The sequence below is a fragment of the Osmerus eperlanus genome, chromosome 4 (genome assembly GCF_963692335.1).
Source record: "Osmerus eperlanus chromosome 4, fOsmEpe2.1, whole genome shotgun sequence".
In the NCBI taxonomy this organism is placed as follows: Eukaryota; Metazoa; Chordata; class Actinopteri; order Osmeriformes; family Osmeridae; genus Osmerus; species Osmerus eperlanus.
This window is the reverse complement of record NC_085021.1, coordinates 20,367,432-20,385,527: the sequence shown is the minus strand read 5'-3', so window position 1 is coordinate 20,385,527 and position 18,096 is coordinate 20,367,432. Positions and strand designations below refer to the sequence as shown.

The 18,096-nt window shown below is 49.3% G+C and overlaps 1 protein-coding gene across 1 annotated transcript in view; it reads right to left on the bottom strand.

Moving 5' to 3' along the window:
• Positions 1 to 419: 419 nt before the first annotated feature.
• prex1 (phosphatidylinositol-3,4,5-trisphosphate-dependent Rac exchange factor 1) overlaps positions 420 to 18,096 on the bottom strand; it is a 70,202-nt gene continuing 52,525 nt past the window's right edge. The window contains exons 19-34 of the mRNA XM_062460550.1: positions 15,936 to 16,209; positions 14,676 to 14,888; positions 11,935 to 12,023; positions 11,429 to 11,511; positions 10,467 to 10,557; positions 10,134 to 10,262; positions 9,828 to 9,869; positions 8,912 to 9,129; positions 8,198 to 8,300; positions 6,999 to 7,142; positions 6,154 to 6,268; positions 5,849 to 5,915; positions 4,977 to 5,152; positions 4,491 to 4,593; positions 3,227 to 3,294; positions 420 to 2,747 (exon numbers count right to left, since the gene is read on the bottom strand). Of these exons, the coding sequence (XP_062316534.1) occupies positions 2,705 to 2,747; positions 3,227 to 3,294; positions 4,491 to 4,593; positions 4,977 to 5,152; positions 5,849 to 5,915; positions 6,154 to 6,268; positions 6,999 to 7,142; positions 8,198 to 8,300; positions 8,912 to 9,129; positions 9,828 to 9,869; positions 10,134 to 10,262; positions 10,467 to 10,557; positions 11,429 to 11,511; positions 11,935 to 12,023; positions 14,676 to 14,888; positions 15,936 to 16,209 (1,958 nt within the window). The 3' untranslated portion in view covers positions 420 to 2,704. The remainder of the gene's footprint in view (positions 2,748 to 3,226; positions 3,295 to 4,490; positions 4,594 to 4,976; positions 5,153 to 5,848; positions 5,916 to 6,153; positions 6,269 to 6,998; positions 7,143 to 8,197; positions 8,301 to 8,911; positions 9,130 to 9,827; positions 9,870 to 10,133; positions 10,263 to 10,466; positions 10,558 to 11,428; positions 11,512 to 11,934; positions 12,024 to 14,675; positions 14,889 to 15,935; positions 16,210 to 18,096) is intronic.

The window sequence follows — 18,096 nt, the reverse complement described above, 5'->3', positions numbered from 1 at the left end:
AAAAAAAAAATTGGATCATTTGAATCCCAATCTAAATGCTAAAGAAAAGATTATGGTTCCACTGTCATATTGGCAAAAACAATATGTTTGTTGTCCAAGATTTGGAAAACAAACCACTCTGCTGAGGATTGTTCTATTGTTAGAAAATGATATACAGTACAGATGCATCCTTGTTAGAGGGTACTTACCTGTTTTGTAAGGTAGGAGCAAAAGAAACCTAAGACAACATCCTATCACAGTTCCATAGCAAACACTAAGGTGTTTCTTTGGTTACTCATCTTGAAATCAGTGGCTTCAAGAAAAAAAGAACAAATAATTCTGTCTTGAACTAGCTTGTGCGCTAGGCAAATGGATACAGACTAGATATCTCTAAAAGGTGAACAAGAATCGTTTTTATACATTAACACATTTTCTTTGTTGTGAATAGCATTTTATTTACTAGCATGTTAAGGTTAAATTTACAATAATAATTTTATAAAGAGATATTCAAAAATTCCTTTTGTACAATTATTTTCAGGCAACATAACATTGCAAACAAAGTATGTACAGAATTGAAATTTTAAAACAAAGCAAAACTGGTGTTACTAGTGAATTTGTTTTATGGGACACCAATAAACTGCTGTTTTTACATAAGCTGTGAGGAAAGACAAGAGAACAAACTAACAGTTCACCACTGAGTAGAGACAATGTTGTAGAGACAGAACGTTTCATAGTTTCTATAAGTTGTAAGCGTGCAAAAACCTTAACTAAAACATATTCAACTTGATGTAAGGTATTGTGAGATGTGAGGTGAAATTCAAATGTTCTAATAACCTGCAGCATTGCTAGTTTTCTAGTATGTATATGGTCATGGTGGTGGGGATTGGAGAGAATTGTAACCAACACAATTGTAACCTGATGAGATCTTTGAAATAAATAAAAAGGAGCGATGGATGTGTAAAAACTGATTTTCAAACGGCATCTCAGTAACACACACAAACCAGGCTGAAATGCAAGTGGAGACATTTTGGAAGTCAACAACATTGTCAAATAGATTCAGCTCAATCCTGCAGTTTATTTAAAACTGTACATGTATGAATACAAAATAATTTTACGTTTTACATACTATATTATCTTCATAAAAATAATCCAATTTAAATTATAGCGTCACCCTCTTGCCTCGAAGGCCTAAAACAAAATGCTATTTTCTCTGGCAGTCAATGTTACAGACTTTATTTACACCAAAACAACAAAGTTTTCCATAAAATAACGTGACTGTTTACGAATCCTTGCCTGATCCCTTTTGTTGACACCATCCATATACAGGTTACAGTACGTTGACATGCCACCGTGTTGTGTGTGAGTGATTGAATGAATCATTGTGCTCATACCTAAATATTAAAATCTCAAAACAGAAAACTCTAGAGCGGTATTAAATACAATTAAAACTTGTGATGAGAACTCTGCAAGGCATACATGAGACTGAATAGATGAAGCTTATTAATTACACGTGAACTGCTATCCTGTTGTTTGGCTGCATGTTGGTAAACATTACAGCTCATGGTTAGGTGCTTTCCCCTGACTCATATTCCCCTTTCTCTGCAACACTCCCTGAAGATTAATACTTGCTCACATAAGGAAAATCGAGAAACGGCATGCCATTGGTCCATTAAATACCGTATGATACGTAGGCTGGAATGCTTTTAAATCTTTAATACCTGATATTACTGAGGAATAAAAATGCTCCTTCCGGATACAATAAATAGCTGTCCTTCATACAGTATTGTGCAGTAATACAGTACTCACACTAAACCTACAGTAATTGCACATTCACCGCATGCAAGGAGGCAAAGGCAGCCTCCACACTGTCCATTCTTCTATTCATCCCTCCATCCATTCATCCCTCCATCCATCCATCCATCCCTCCCTCCATCTCTTTCCCTACCTGCATCCCTCCATCTATTCATTTAACAATCTTGTTCTCCTTGATGCAGTTTTTCTCCCATTACAAATTGCATCACATAAACAAAACCAGGTTTAGGGATCAATTCCCTTTACGTCTTTGTCCTTCCAGAAAGTATAGTAGACACTGCATCTAATCCCCAAGAAACACAAGACTGTGACAGGGGAAGACAGGGAGCTCTCGAATAGCAGTCCAAGGCAAAGTGAATACAAGATAAGAGAGATAAGGGACCACTAACAGGTAGTTGGGTTAATCCAGTTAATAATATAGCCCTGCTTGGAGAAGTGACCATTATCTGTAATGGGGTCCTAAATACTGAGATCGGTTCTGATCCTGGCATCTCTGAGGGTTCCTCGATGAGTTTCCAGGTCTGTGACACAACACTACTATTTTTGGGGCGGGCTGCCAGATTAGTTTCACCAGTGTCACGGTAGGAAGACTGCCATAGGCAGCAACAGTTGTGTGTTGGGGGACTAGGGAGTGTGTGGTTAGGATGACTGTGGAGCTGTGTGCCACATGGAGAGAACCTCCTTTGGCACCCACACTTGTGATGCTTCTCTGATGGAATGTTTCCGTGGACAGACTCTGTTTAAGACCACCCAAACATGACACCCTTCTGCTATAGTCTTTTAGAGGGAGAGCCTTCTCCCATTCCCCCCAGTTCACCCTCCCCTCCTTCACCTTTGACCTCAGGTCAACGAGGATTGAGTTGATCAACATTAGAAAGTAAAAAGAAGTGCTCCAGGACCAGCGAGGCTTCTCCTACATGTCTCCGTCTGTGGGTGGGAGACACAACTTGAAGAGCCTGTGAGGAGAAAGGAAATGAGTCACTACCTTCACCAACAGAACTGACCTTAGATCGTTTCTACGTGACCATTTTTACAAGGTCTATCAGATGTAAGGGACGGTAAAGGTGCCCCCCCCCCCTCCCCCCCCCTCCCCCCCCCCCTCCCCCCCCCCGGTGGCTCGATGGGTAGAGCGTGTGCTACGTAGGCCAAGGCCCTACTGCAGGGCCCAGGTTCGATTCCAGCCCGGGCCGTTACCTGCATTTCCTCCCCTCTCTCTCTCCTCTCTACATTTCCTGACTCTCTCCACTAGCACTATCAAAATGAAGCTAAAATCTTAAAAATGTATAATATAATTAATACTTAATACTTATACAAAAAATTATAGTAAAAAACAACAACATATAATTATAAATAATTATAATATAATGTAAACAATTATTAATATTCTTTTAAATATAATTGAAATATAAGGAATGGTAAGGTTGTTTGGTAGCACCTCGGGGCAGCAGGGGGCATCTGGTCCATCACCTTGAGGTTTTTAGCAGAGAGCTCAACTCTTGTCCCCTGTTGGGGGAATAACGGAGTGTTAATATCACCCAGAACGAACACAAGCATCCTCCCACACCGGGGGGTGAGGTGGGGGGTGTGGGAGGTGGGAGGTGGGGGGTGCGGGAGGTGGGAGGTGGGGGGTGTGGGAGGTGTGGGGGGTGTGGGGGGTGAGGGAGGTGGGGGGTGTGGGAGGTGTGGGGTGTGGGAGGTGTGGGATGTGGGAGGTGTGGGAGGTGGGGGGTGCGGGAGGTGTGGGGTGTGGGGGGTGTGGGAGGTGGGGGGTGTGGGAGGTGTGGGAGGTGGGGGGTGCGGGAGGTGGGGGGTGCGGGAGGTGGGGGGTGCGGGAGGTGGGGGGTGCGGGGGGTGTGGGAGGTGGGGGGTGTGGGAGGTGGGGGGTGCGGGGGGTGTGGGAGGTGGGAGGTGCGGGAGGTGGGGGGTGCGGGAGGTGGGGGGTGTGGGAGGTGGGAGGTGCGGGAGGTGGGAGGTGCGGGAGGTGGGGGGTGTGGGAGGTGGGAGGTGGGAGGTGGGGGGTGTGGGAGGTGGGAGGTGTGGGAGGTGGGAGGTGGGGGGTGTGGGAGGTGGGAGGTGCGGGAGGTGGGGGGTGCGGGAGGTGGGGGGTGTGGGAGGTGGGAGGTGGGAGGTGGGAGGTGGGGGGTGTGGGAGGTGGGAGGTGCGGGAGGTGGGAGGTGCGGGAGGTGGGGGGTGTGGGAGGTGGGAGGTGGGGGGTGTGGGAGGTGGGAGGTGGGAGGTGCGGGAGGTGGGGGGTGTGGGAGGTGGGAGGTGGGAGGTGGGGGGTGTGGGAGGTGGGAGGTGGGGGGTGGGGGGTGTGGGAGGTGGGAGGTGTGGGAGGTGGGGGGTGCGGGAGGTGGGGGGTGTGGGAGGTGGGAGGTGCGGGAGGTGGGGGGTGTGGGAGGTGGGAGGTGGGAGGTGGGGGGTGTGGGAGGTGGGAGGTGGGAGGTGCGGGAGGTGGGGGGTGTGGGAGGTGGGAGGTGGGAGGTGGGAGGTGGGGGGTGTGGGAGGTGGGAGGTGCGGGAGGTGGGAGGTGCGGGAGGTGGGGGGTGTGGGAGGTGGGAGGTGGGAGGTGGGGGGTGTGGGAGGTGGGAGGTGGGAGGTGCGGGAGGTGGGGGGTGTGGGAGGTGGGAGGTGGGAGGTGGGGGGTGTGGGAGGTGGGAGGTGGGGGGTGTGGGAGGTGTGGGAGGTGTGGGAGGTACCTGTTTGCGCATGATGTCCATGGTCTGCATGAAGCAGCGCGGCATGAGTCCGTGGTTCCTGGCCAGGATCATCGCTTGCTCCAGGGTCACACTCAGTGTGCACCTGCAAGTACACACAGGTCAGAGGTCACGACCTTCTGCTATGGGCTACAGGTTGGACAGGAAGAATCTAGACGATGAGATGATACTTAATTAATTAATCAAGGCGGATTTATCTACATTAATGAAAGCTTATTCCAGGTTAAATTAACTCCAATTTATTATGTTTCTTCTATTTAATAAAATCGAATCCCAAATGACTTGGGCGAGAAAAAGTTAGAGAAAAGAATAAATAAAAAAAAGTTAACATTTAGAAAATTATTTTAAAAATAAATATTTTACTATAGCATCAGTCTCATGCCGAAAAGGCATAAAATAAAATGATTTTTTTTTGTTGTAATAAAATAATAAAAAAACAACACCAGGGTGTGGCAGTGCCAGTCTGACCTCTGCATGCCAGTGGCACACACGGTGATGTGGCAGGCGCCCAGACGGTTACACAGCTCCGAGGACACACACAGGACACTGGTGCCGGAGGGGTGGCCTTGGGCGCTGGGTCGCGCGTTCACGTAGGACTGCATCAGCCGACACAGGTCGTCCAGGGTGTTGAGGGGCCGTAGCAGCTGGACAGAACACGCAACCAAGGGTCAAGGGTCAAGAGGATTCAATTGGATGGTTTTCAAAACAGACCCAGTTGAATAAGAGCATGAATACACACTCGTTTTCTGTATCCATGGTGACCCACTTGCGGGGTAGACAATGCAAACTAACAAGATAGATTTTTTTCCTTTTTCCTTTTCAGCAATTAGGCCTGATCAATGAACTGGTGTGGGAATCTGCATTCTATTTCAACTAAAACTGGATTATATTTCAGCTACAGTCAGTTTGTGGGAGGGGGAAGGAGGTGGACATTCCATTCCTTGACTTCAAATGGAATGAGATTTTAATAGATCTGTTGGTGTTAGTCTGGGTTAGTGGCCTTGGGAGCTACTGTGGTAGGATGGGGGTACTGTCCGTTCCTCTTACTTTGGAAACACTCGGCCGGTGAAGGTCTCTAACTTCGAGGCCCAGTATCTGTGCTTGCATTTATATTTCAGTCATTCAGAATATAATTGATTTATCCAAAGCGACGTACATAATGGCATGTGGATTAAATTCAGTAGACAACTTCACACATCATCATCATTGAAAAAATAAATAAAACAATTTGCATGATCAGTTTCAAATCAACTAATGCCGTATTTTGATCTTTAAGCCTTTGTCAAATTTCTGGTATCTAACAGGATCTGTGAGATTTAGAAATCTGAGTATGTATTTACCTGGTCTATCTTCATAGCTGTGGTGTTTGAGTCAGTGGGAAGATTAGACTTCTCCAGGTAGAAGGCTCTGATGTAACAAACACAACAGAGTTCAAACATGATCATGCCTTCAATTTCCCTCAGGATTAAGAAATGGAATTAAATCTAATCTAACCGTTTTAGCAGTAAAATGCCAAACAGACTAAGGCTGAATGTAAAGATAAATGTATTTATTTAGCAGACGCTTTTATCCAAAGCAACATACAGAGGACAATTTCCACCTGGAACCCTTCTGATCTACAGTCGCTCTAACCATTAAGCTGTACCTGAGTCTGCGGTAGTAAGCTTTCACCCTCTCCAGGGAGAGAGCGTTGGTCCGCTGCTGAAACTCCTCCATGGTCACTGCATCCTGCGGAGCCAGCCCCTCAGATCTCTCCAGGGCTGGGGGACGACAGGAGACACACAGGTTAGAAGCTCACCGACACACAAGCGAGCGCCAGCAAACGCCATCTACTAGCGTTGACGTAAATGAACAGAAGCAGGTTGACACTGGTACACACACACGTGTACACACACACACACACGTGTGTGTGTACACATATGCACGCACACACAAGTACACAAACATACGTAGGTCTCCCAGCAACAGGCTGTCAACTGCATTTCATAGACTCTGTCAGTAGGTGGCGACAGCAGTCTATAACCGTTCTCCACTGAGCCTTGGGGTGTTGCATTACAGGGTTGGACTTTGAAGTGCCACAGAACAATATGAACCTCCCTGTTGGGATATTGGTCCAATTGGCACATGTCTGTGGAAAACAAATGGCTAGCTGGCAGACAGGAATGAAACATAATGCCATCCATTCATACTGTCCAAGTGCAGGTTGAAGGAGGGATTGAGGAGAGAGAATCGGAAGGCTGAGACTCTTCAATGGACTTTCAGATGAACTACAAAGGCCAAGGTGAAATGTAAAGAAAAGTGTTAAAGAAAAGAGAATATAGACCGTGACAAGCTCTAACTTAGCGAGGCTATAAAGGGCACGTGGTGAAGAGGAGGGTGTGGTGAGGAGGAAGGTGTGGTGAGGAGGACAGTGTGGTGAGGAAGAGGGTGTGGTGAGGAGGACAGTGTGGTGAAGAGGAGGGTGTGGGGTACTGGGTGTGGGGTACTGACCCTTGGTGAAGAGGACGGTGTGGAGCTTGAGGCTGCCTCCGTTCTTCAGGCGTGTGGGCAGCTCGCTGAAGTGGCAGCTGTCCAGGTACAGGGTGACCCTCAGGGCCTGACGGCTACCCTCCACCTGGTAACACACCGGCGTGTCTGCCGAGACAGAGGGGGGGGGGGGGTCAGTCAGGGTCCAGCCTCAGCGACCTGATCACGTTTACTCCATCAGGACTCGTCCGTGATACCTCCAGACACTGGTGTACCGAGGGGATTTGACTTAACGCCTCGTTGAGTTTAGCAGGAGAACCGGAGAGGAGTTTCCCCTAATCTGAAGTTCCTGTGAAGTTCCTGACTGCCTTGGAGAACGTGGGGAACCCTATGTTCTCATGCAGCCGAGGTAGTTTCAGAGACCTAAGAACCCCTTAGAATAGCCTGTGCTACTGCAACCTAACCTGCCCTCTCCTGCCCCCGAACCTCACCTGCTTACACGGCCCTGATGCCCTGATGACCCCCTGGGTCCAGAGCTTCCTGGACCCAGGGGGTCCAGGGCATGCTGGACGCACAGACTACCCACCTCAGCTCATCTGCATTGCTCTAGCTGACCCAGACGAACTGCTGAAACACCCATGTTCCGTCCAGAGGCATTCAGTTTTGAAAAGTGTGTGTGTGTTTATGTCTTTGTTCTGTATGTGTGTTCATGTCTTTGTTCTGTATGTGTGTTCATGTCTGTGTTGTGTATGTGTGTGTTCATGTGTGTGTTATGTGTGTGTTCTGTATGTGTGTGTTCTGTATGTGTGCATGTGTAAGCGCATGTAGTGCAACAGTACAGTATGTTTATTGTTCAGCAGTAACCATTTATAGCTTTGACCCCAACAATGGGAAACGCATGTGATATTAGCTGAAGGCAGCAATCTCCCTCAGCCATATTGAGGAAGCTGGACAATAAAACTTGATCTTCCTTGATAAAAGCTTTTATGATTGTCAAGTAAAAACACCCAATTCCCTAACTTTAGTTTAATTGTGGTTTAGTTTAAAAGTGTTTCATAAGCATGCTTCTTTGTTTGAAATGTGTTCCCTAATCTATATGTAGATGTTTCTGATCAATCAAGTAATCACAAATCCTAAGCAGGTAAGCTGATAAATGACTAAATGTATGGCAGCCATAGTTAGCATGCATGACTACCATCCCTGCTAGTGAGCGTGTCTCTTACTGGCGACCAGGTACTCGTCCTCCAGCTGGCGGAAGAACACGGTGACTTTGTCCAGGTCCAGCAGGGCGGCCTTGGTGTCCTCCAGCATGGTGCGCTCCTCTTTCTGCAGGGCAGACACACACAGGAGTCAATACACACACAGACACAGGGGAGTCAATACACACAGGAGAGTCAATACACACACACACACAGGAGTCAATACGCACACACGCACACACACACACACACACAGGAGTCAATACACAGACACATACACTCACACACAGGGGAGTCAATATACACACACACACGCAGGGGAGTCAGTACACAGACACACAGGGGAGTCAATACAGATCAGAGACACACAGTATTCATTTCAAAGAAGAGACAGTCCACATTCCACAACCAGAGGAGAGGAGACCTTGAAGTCAGGAAGACTGATAAAGAACCCTTCTGTAAAGAGCAACACAACACAGACCCATTTCCCGCTAGGCCACTAGGCACTTTCCCTCCGAAACAGAGATAAGGAGGATAAATAAATACATGAAAATATGTATGAATCATATTGTTTTAGTACAGCATTGCCAAAAAAGTGTCACTAGTTGCAAGTTGTTATCTTGTTTTCAAACGCTCGGTTAAAACCTGTCCCTGGCTGAATCTAATGTAGCTGTCTCATCATCATCATCATCACCATCTGTCCCTGTCTGGACAGATCCCTGCAGTACCGCCGCTTACCACGTGTGGCGCCAGCGTGGCCTGGAAGTGCAGCAGCACCCCGATGCCAGCGACCTGCTCTAGCCACTTGCGGCTGGTCTCCTTGCTGTCCTCCTCGTACTCGCCCGCGTTGTTGAGGCGCGAGCGCAGCGCCGCCAGCAGCTGCTCTGCCAGCGTGCACACCGCCCCCGCCGCCGCCTGGCAGAAGATGACATCACGGCGGAGCTGCAGGGAGGTGTCTGACGGGCGGGGATGAAAGGATGAGGTTTGGGGGAGAGGATGAAGAAAAGGGGATGACAGGATGAAGATGGAGGGAGGAGAAATGAAGATGCGAGTCGGGGGAAGCAAGGAGGAAAATAGTGGGTGAGAGATGGAGGGATGGAACAGCATAGAGATGAGTGAGAGAAAGACAAAGTGGGTTCAGGGGGGAGTGGGGGAGCACAGAACAGGGGACAGGTTAGACACGAGACGAATGTTTCCCAGACCTGTGATTCATTCCCCTTCACTTCCCTCCCCCCTCCCCCCCCTCCCCCCCTCCCCCCTCCCCCCCTACCACGCCCACGGACACCAGAGCATCCAGCCTTCTCACTCAGCTAATGGCACCCCACCATCAATCCAAACACGGATATCAATCAGAACCAGAGGCCCCTGTTCCCCTCCACACCTCAGCATGGGATCGGTCTAATCAAGCCAGGACGGGGAGGACGACAGCCTGCCACATCAGAGGGGTTTCTCATGGAGGACAGGGCCATTACCCGCCACCATATGTCACCGCAACACTTCAAAAGTAGCTAGCTCATCCCTCCTGTCCTCTCCCTCCATCCCTGTCCCCCTCCCTCCTGTACCGTAAGCGGCACACAAACACCATGTCTGCTCCAGAAACCTGGCCATGATGACCCAGTTGAGCTGCAGGTGTCGGCTCCTCGGTCTGACTCACCTGTACACTTGAGCAGAGCCAACAGCAGCTGGTTCTTCCCGTCTACAGAAGGAGAGAGGGAGAGAGAGAGGGAGGGAGAGGTCGGCGACGGGTGATGGACAGTAGGTTTCCCGTGGGTGTGTGTGTGTGTGTGTGTCTGAGTGAGTCTGTAGGTGTGTGTGTGAGTGTGTATGTGAGTATGTGTATGTGTGTGAGTGTGTGTGTGCAAATACGAGTGTATGTCTGTGTGTGAGGCTGTACATGTGTGCGATTTGGGTCTGTGTGAGAATGTGCAAATATGTGTGGGTGTGTGTGGGTTCTACGAACCATCCACAAATCTCTGCAGGCTCTCCACCAGGGTCTTGATGGAGCTGGGGAGGTTCCATGGGTCCTCCTGGATGTTCTTGTGGATGACGTAGCGACAGCGACTCGTCGAGTCCTCCGTCTGGCGGAACTCTGCTCATGCAATGTGTGTGTGTGTGTGTGTCGCTCGTTAGTCAGGGTGAACACACATACTCATCCCATGAAAACATACAAACAGTTACTGACACTTAGAAGCACAGTGTGTGCGTGTTTATTTATTTTGCCACACTTATGGTACACACAAACACACACAAAACAAGACGTACACACAAACACACCTCGTACACACACGCTTACCTGGCTGAGTGTGGTCAGGGTCAAAGTGCTTGGTCACCTCACAGGCCTTGCTCATGACGGGCCCTTTGAGCAGACTGTTGATGGAGTCCACCTGCAGAGAACACAAACATCCACCTGGTCAGACCCTCTCTTCCAATCTCTTCCCCTCCCCATCTCTTCCCCCCTCTCTCTATTTTCACCCCTTTTACCCGACTGTCCCTCTGGCTTCCTGACTCACAGACTCGCACCTTTCTCACAGTACAAATACAGATCCTGGACTCATGCATTTCAACCCTGTCAACAACAAGGCAAGTCTCTATCTGGCCCTAATCATCTGTTTACACCTGGGGAGACGACATCAAAGGGCATGGAGGAGAGCGAGTATGAGGACAGGAAGGAGCAGTTGTGTGTGTGTGTTTGTGTGTGTGTTGGCTTGAATGACGTAAAGAGAGAAAGTGAGAGAGGAAGAGAGAACGTTGTGGGGAGAGGAGGGACCAGGGAGGATGGAGAGATGTGAGTGGAGAGATAGCAAAACAAGGTAACACGCTGCAGATGTGGGCTGATTACTACTGGAATCTATGCCAAATGTTTATCAGGCCTAGGTTTCTCTCCCTCTCCCTCTCCCTCTCCCTCTCCCTCTCCCCCTCTCCCTCTCCCTCTCCCTCTCCCTCTCTCCCTCTCCCTCTCCCTCTCCCTCTCCCTCTCCCTCTCTTCCTGTGTCCATCACTTCTTCCTTTTCCCCTCTTTCTCCATGTGCGTGTGTTTGCGGGAATTCAAAACACATATTTTCAGCACAGTGTCTCCACCAAATTCAAAACAACTGTGCAAACAAAAGCATGGCCTTCAAAAGCTTTTAGGAGAGTCACAAAGCTGAGGAGAGACTGCCCTGTGAGCCTGTGCAACTACCTGGTAGAACATGTGCTAGACAAAGCTTCAGTAGTGTACCTGGTAGGGATGTACAGTAGGAGGCAGAGCTAGGGTACCTGGTTGAAGAGGTGCTCCAGACAGCCATGCAGCTTGTCCTGCTTATCTGAAGGGATCCTCATATCACAGGGCAGCTCATCACCTGAAAAAGAGAGAGAGAGACACAGAGAGAGAGAGAGAGAGAGAGAGAGAGAGAGAGAGAGAGAGAGAGAGAGAGAGAGAGAGAGAGAGAGAGAGAGAGAGAGAGAGAGAGAGAGAGACAGACAGAGAGAAAGCGCACAACAGAGGGAGAGACCCAGAGAGAAAGACAGACAGACAGAGAGAGAGACAGACAGACAGACAGAGAGAGACACAGAGAGAGAGACACACAGAGAGAGACAGAGAGACAGAGAAAGAGAGGGCGCACAACAGAGGGAGAGAGAGACAGAGAGCAGCAAAGAGGAGAGAGAGATCAGATCAAACATAGTGATTAACGTCATACGCGTATAGCTTCAGTAAGGACACGAATGCTAACGATCATGTCAGTGTAAGTGTGTTAGCAACACGTTAGCAGCATGTGTCCTACCTGAGCCCATCTCGTCGCTGCCCAGATACGAGCTGTTGCTCCTCACGCTGGTGTACGACAGGACAGAGTCCCTGTTGCTGTTGCACTCGCTGGAAATCACACACACACACACACACACACACACACACACACACACACGCTGACTACTATCACAAGTTCATTCCCACCAGAAGCCTCAGAGGTTTTCCAAGTCTTGTAATCTTCTTGTCAAACAGTCTTCCTGGGAGTGATTGATTTAGGACTATCTACACTAATTAAACGTTTCTCACAGATAAACAAAACCATCCACAACCCAGTACTTCATTGGAATGATGCGTTGACATTCCAGAGAACTTGTGTAATAAGTGGTTACATCAAATTCCAAATCTAAATTAAATTTCAATATAGTATTGGGTGGGCTGATGGGGTATTAAATTAGTAAGAAAATTACACCAAATTGTTAACTTCAACTCAGGGTAATGATGCCTATGATGTATACACATTCCAAGGTGCTTACTGCAGGTAGTATGTGCTGTATATTTACTTATATCTTTGTCATACTGTACAAAACAAGCCGGGTATTCACAGTCACAAGTCTCGAACTTGATTATCGTCTGCTTTGAAGAGATTAACAGTGTGGAGCCCAAAAGCCAGATTAAACAGCACCAAGAGAATCTTGAACACCACGATTGCACCATGAGGCAGCATTGTTAACAGGCTCTCAAATGAAAACAAACGCTTTGTTTTCATTGCTATCACCCAGCTTGGATTGGTGACAACTTCACGCCACAACAATGAAAGCTGGAACCCAAATAGGAGGAAGCCACTGGATGTGAATAGGATGGGCGTGGTGGCCGAGATATTGCCTGTAAAAAAAATCCTGTTCCGCTCCACGGGGTCCTAAATCCCTTAGATGGAACTAAAGGGCCAATTATGTAATCGTCCTAGACTGTTCCTTTGATTTCGGTCCCCACCTCGCACGCACACACACACACAAACACACACACAGGTTTGTGTGGCTATTCTTCATGGCCACGTCTCCTACAGCAGCCTGCCTGTTTCACTCCTGCTCTCCAGCGGTGCGTCCCTCGTGCGTCCCTCCTCCCTCCCTCCCTCCCTCCCTCCTCCGTCCCTCCCTCCCTCCCTCCTCCCTCCCTCCCTCCCTCCCTCCCTCCCTCCCTCCCTCCCTCCCTCCCTCCCTCCCCCCCCCCCCCCCCTCTCTCTCTCTCTCTCTGTCTCCATTTATCTCAGTCTGCCTCTCGCTCTGTCCTTGGTATACAATAGGAATGTACTCTGTATCCTTGGTATACATGAAGAATCTACTATACGTCCTTGGTATACAGTACATCCTTGGAATCTAGTATCACTGTGTTGCACGTCCAGCCAGCCCTTGTCTTCCACTCAGTCTGTTGAGCAGTTTTCCTGCACTCAAAACACTCACGTCCAACCCAGTTTCTCTCTCCGGCTCTTAACTCGCTGTTCCTGTGTGTCTTTGCCACTTCCCAGGCAGGGAAGCCAGAGGGTGATCTCACCAGGCTCTCTGTGCGTGTGAGTGTGTGTGTGTGTGTGTGTCTCTGTGCATGTGAGTGTGTGTGTCTCTGTGCATGTGAGTGTGTGTGTGTCTGTGTGTGAGTGTGTGAGTAGGTGTGTGAGTGTGTCTGTGTGTGTGTCTATGTGTGTGTGTGAGTGTGTCTCTGTGTGTGCGAGTGTGTCTCTGTGCGTGTGAGTGTGTCTCTGTGCGTGTGAGTGTGTCTGTTGCTGTTGCATGGAGTGCGTATGGAGCTGTACTGTGTGCGTGTACACCGCTATACATGTGAGAGTCTATGTACAGTATAGCGTGTGTATGTGTGTGTGTCTTGTACTTAGTACAGTATGTGTGTGTGTGACTGTGTGTGCACAGTACAGCCTACATGCATGTGTGTGTGTGTGTATACAGTATAGCCTAAGTGCATGTGTGTGTGTGTGTGTGTGTGTGTGTATACAGTACAGCCTACATGCATGTGTGTGTGTGTGTGTGTGTGTGTGTGTGTGTATACAGTATAGCCTAAGTGCATGTGTGTGTGTGTGTGTGTGTGTGTGTATACAGTACAGCCTACATGCATGTGTGTGTGTGTGTGTGTGTGTATACAGTATAGCCTAAGTGCATGTGTGTGTGTGTGTGTGTATACAGTATAGCCTAAGTGCATGTGTGTGTGTGTGTGTGTGTGTGTGTATACGCAACATCGTCCTCGTCCTACAGTAATTACATACTGGGCAGGGATGCAGGCCCAGTCATTCAGCTGTATTACACCCCAGCACTCCTGCCAGCCACCACGTCTCAGTGGGTGGGGTGGGTGTGGCTCCGTGGGCCGCGGCCCAGGACCCCACCAACGCCATCTGAATCAACCCAACATGGTTACCGCAGGCAACGGGAGGACACATGACATAAGCAAGGTCACCGTGGCCGTTTTTAGACCCTGTTCTGTGTTTTAGATGTGACTCCACACATCTGGAGTGGTGCAGTGGGCGATGTATCACATGAACAGGGAAGGGGTTGTTGAGTTGGAGGGGCAGGGAACACAAAGACAGGTGGGATGACATCACTGAGCTGCTAACTTCCTGCTCTCTTATTTATTTATCGACCTGCTAGCGCGAATGAGTCACCATTCATCTCTCCTCACTCACTCACTCACTCTCTCCCTTCTATCCACTCCTCCCCCAAGCGAGTCAACCTCAGACAGCGTGGCTTTGGGTGCAAAAGTCTCGGTTGCCCTAACCCTCACCTGTAGGAGTCCCTGTAGCTCATGGTGTCGTGGCCCGAGTCCTCCTGGTCGTCCTCGGTCACCTTGAAGCACACCTTCTTGATGCCTCCGTGCTCCACCTTGTCCGGGTCGCCCTCATCCACGGGGGCCAGGGTGGGAGGCTGGCTGTGGGGCTCGTAGGCCGGGGGCTCACCGCCCTGGGGCTGGGTGGGCTCCGTGATGGATGACAGGAGTCTGTGGGGGGGAGGGGAGGGAGGGAGGAAGGACATAGGAGGGAGGGGAGGATGGGGGATAGGGGGGAGGGGTGGGAGGGAGGAAGGACATAGGAGGGCAAAGGAGAGGATGGGAGGGAAAGGGGTAGGGGATGGGGGGGAGGGAGGGAGGGAGGGAGGGGAAGGTGGTGGGAGGACAACAACATTTCAGATATGGTTGCATAGTCTTTTATCTTGGTGATTGTGGGTTGTAACTCACATATAGTGCAGTGGGCCACATGCAGGAATACACAAAAACACACACATCACACTTGCACACACAAACACACACACACACACACACATAGTGGAGGACGCTTTCTGTCCATGTCATGTTGCTATGGCATCAGGACCAGCTCCTGTTGGGCCTGAGGACAGCTCTCCATAGTCTCAACGATAAGCATGACAGAGGGCTGAACCTGGAGTTGTTGACGCACTCTGTGTTTGGGTCTGGCTATCTCTGGACCGTTAGTTTCAACCCGACGCCTGGCCTTTCATATGCAGAACAATTGAGGCCTATTGAGGGAAATGTCACTGAAAAGACTCCAGGAACTGAGAACAGTTCTGAACGCGTCACGTTTCGTTGTTTTGATCAAGCCGTCGTGACTCCCACCAAGGTGCATCAGTGAAGTTCTGTTGAATAGTAATCATGTCTTCATAACGAGTGAAACGAAGAGAACAGTCTGAAGCCATTGTGGACGTTCGATCCGTTACTTGTGTAAAGCGCACGGGGGGGGGGGGGGGGCGGCGGCCATGTAGAGACAAAATGACATGCCGTCGTGTAAATAAGATAAATAACATAAGGCCATTTAGTTTGTTTAATAAAAGAGCAAGCTATAGACCTGTTTTATAGGAAAGGTAACCTTAAATGACTTTTTTTGTGATCTGGCGCTATATAAATATATATATTTTTTACCTTCCAGGGGGGGCGGGGCGTGCCGTTGCGAGGGCGGGGCGCCCCCCTGATATAATGGTAGGGGAAACACTGGCGTCTGTGCAGAACACGAACATGTTTGTTCCGGTCACTTACACGTCTATCTGGGCCACATACTGCTTCATCTCCCTCACGGCCACGTCCAGGCGGCTGTACAGGCGGATGTAGGAGTCCTGGGTCTCCATGTCTTCCTGTTTCAGCAGGAAGCTCAGGCCGCCCTCGCCGTGGTGGGGGTCGCGCCGGCCGTCCACCAGCCCCTCCCCCGTCCCGTTCTCCTCCGTCTCGTCGCCCTCCAGACCGGAGCAGCTCCAGGAAGGAGCGCCCATGCTGGTGACGCAGTGCTGGGTGTGGGACATGGGGTTGAGGTTGGCTGGGGGGGGGGGAGGAGTGGGGGGGTGGAGAGAAGGGAGGAGATGGGGGGAGAGAGGGGGGGAGAGAGGGGGGTAAGGATAGGAGAGAAAGCAAGGATGGAGGATAGAGAAAGGGGAGAGACGAGTCGAAAGAGAAGGTAAGGGAGGGAAAGGGGGTAGAGGGAGGGTGGATTTAGATAGGAGAGAAAGGGAGATTTAAGGAGGAATAGAGGGTAGAGAAAGAGGGGACAGATTGGGGAGGATAAGGAGTGTACAAAAAGGAGGAAGAAAAAGGGAAATATAGGATAGAATATTAATTATGGATATCTACATTCATCATTTGTAGAGATCATATTTCTATTAGGCAGGCATGTGGCTTCAGACTTAGGAGTTTGCTAGACAGAGACGGTAGGAGAGAGAGAGAGACAGAGATGGTAGGAGAGAGAGAGAGAGAGAGAGAGAGAGAGAGAGAGAGAGAGAGAGAGAGAGAGAGAGAGAGAGAGAGAGAGACACACAAAACGAGACGAAGCTCTCCCTTCCAGACATGCATACCCACACCAGATGTTTGTCCTCCAGTTTATACAGAATCAAACCCCATTTCATTATATATACCTTAAATTTGTTTTATACCCTACAGGTCAACAGAGTCCATGAAAACACAGCTGTGAGATTCAGGTATGAGAATCCCAAAACAAAATTACAGCTATGAAAACACAAGTAAAAAGTTAAGCAATCCGCAATCACCTGAGGCTGTAGACAGATAAAGTTCTTATGAGCACAGGGGGAGTAACAATAGCCAGTAATAGCCAAGGCTACAATTATGGAGAGAGGAACTCCTATATACTTTCTGCACATTCCTCCCCCGAAACGTTCAACCAAGCGGCCGTACAGTAGACCCTAAAAAGGCAATCTTGCATCACCTCAGGAAATATCAGCCATAACTCCACACATTTCTGACCGCACGCTCAATGAAGCTGTCACTTTGGAGTCGTAAAAAAACCTGAAGCATGTTGCCAGGGACTGCATGGTTGAGGGATAGCAAAGCATATGTTGAAAAAAAGAAAAAAAAAGAAGCTAGCTGACTGGCTAAACTTTTGTCTACACAACTGTAGAGCAGATGTCAAGCAGCGCCGAGACATTTACATTACATTTACATTTAGTCATTTAGCAGACGCTCTTATCCAGAGCAACTTACAATAAGTACAGGGACATTCCCCCCGAGGCAAGTAGGGCAAGTAGGGTGAACGTCATTTGACTCGGCCGGGAATCGAACTGGCAACCTTCAGATTACTAGCCTGACTCTCTCACCGCTCAGCCACCTGACTCCCGCGGGTGAGACAGCGAGAGAAAAGGAGAAAGCAAGGCTAACGCATCGCTAACAACGCTAACAACACAAATGGCCGCCTCTCAGACAGAACGCAGTCTGGTATCGTTTTTCCCGTCTCGTAGAAGCGTCTCTCTGGCGCGGGGTGAAGCGTCGGGGTGGCTGACAGGCTGAAAGACACACTACCTCACCAGTAAACACTGTCACAACAAGAGCAGGGTGGGTCAAGGCCCCCTCATGTACAGTATGGTAATGATGAATTAGGGGGGCCATCTTTGATGACATCACTGAGAGCAGCAGAGAGAGTAAGAAGGCCCGGCCCGGGGCTAATGGAGCCTTAATGGCAGACCCATGGAGATGATTCAAAATGGTGGCATTCCATTTCACCACTCTGCTAATTTACTGTGGGAATCACCACAGTGGCACAGAGGCTAATCAGCGCGGTTGGCTTTCACATGAGAACTCAGTCATCTGTGCAGTGGGATTTAATTGGTCAAAGAGGGTAATTAAAGCAAAACGATCCCTCTGTTTAGAAGATTTTAAGTAGTTAAAAGCGGTAGTGATGTAATTCCAAACAGGGAAT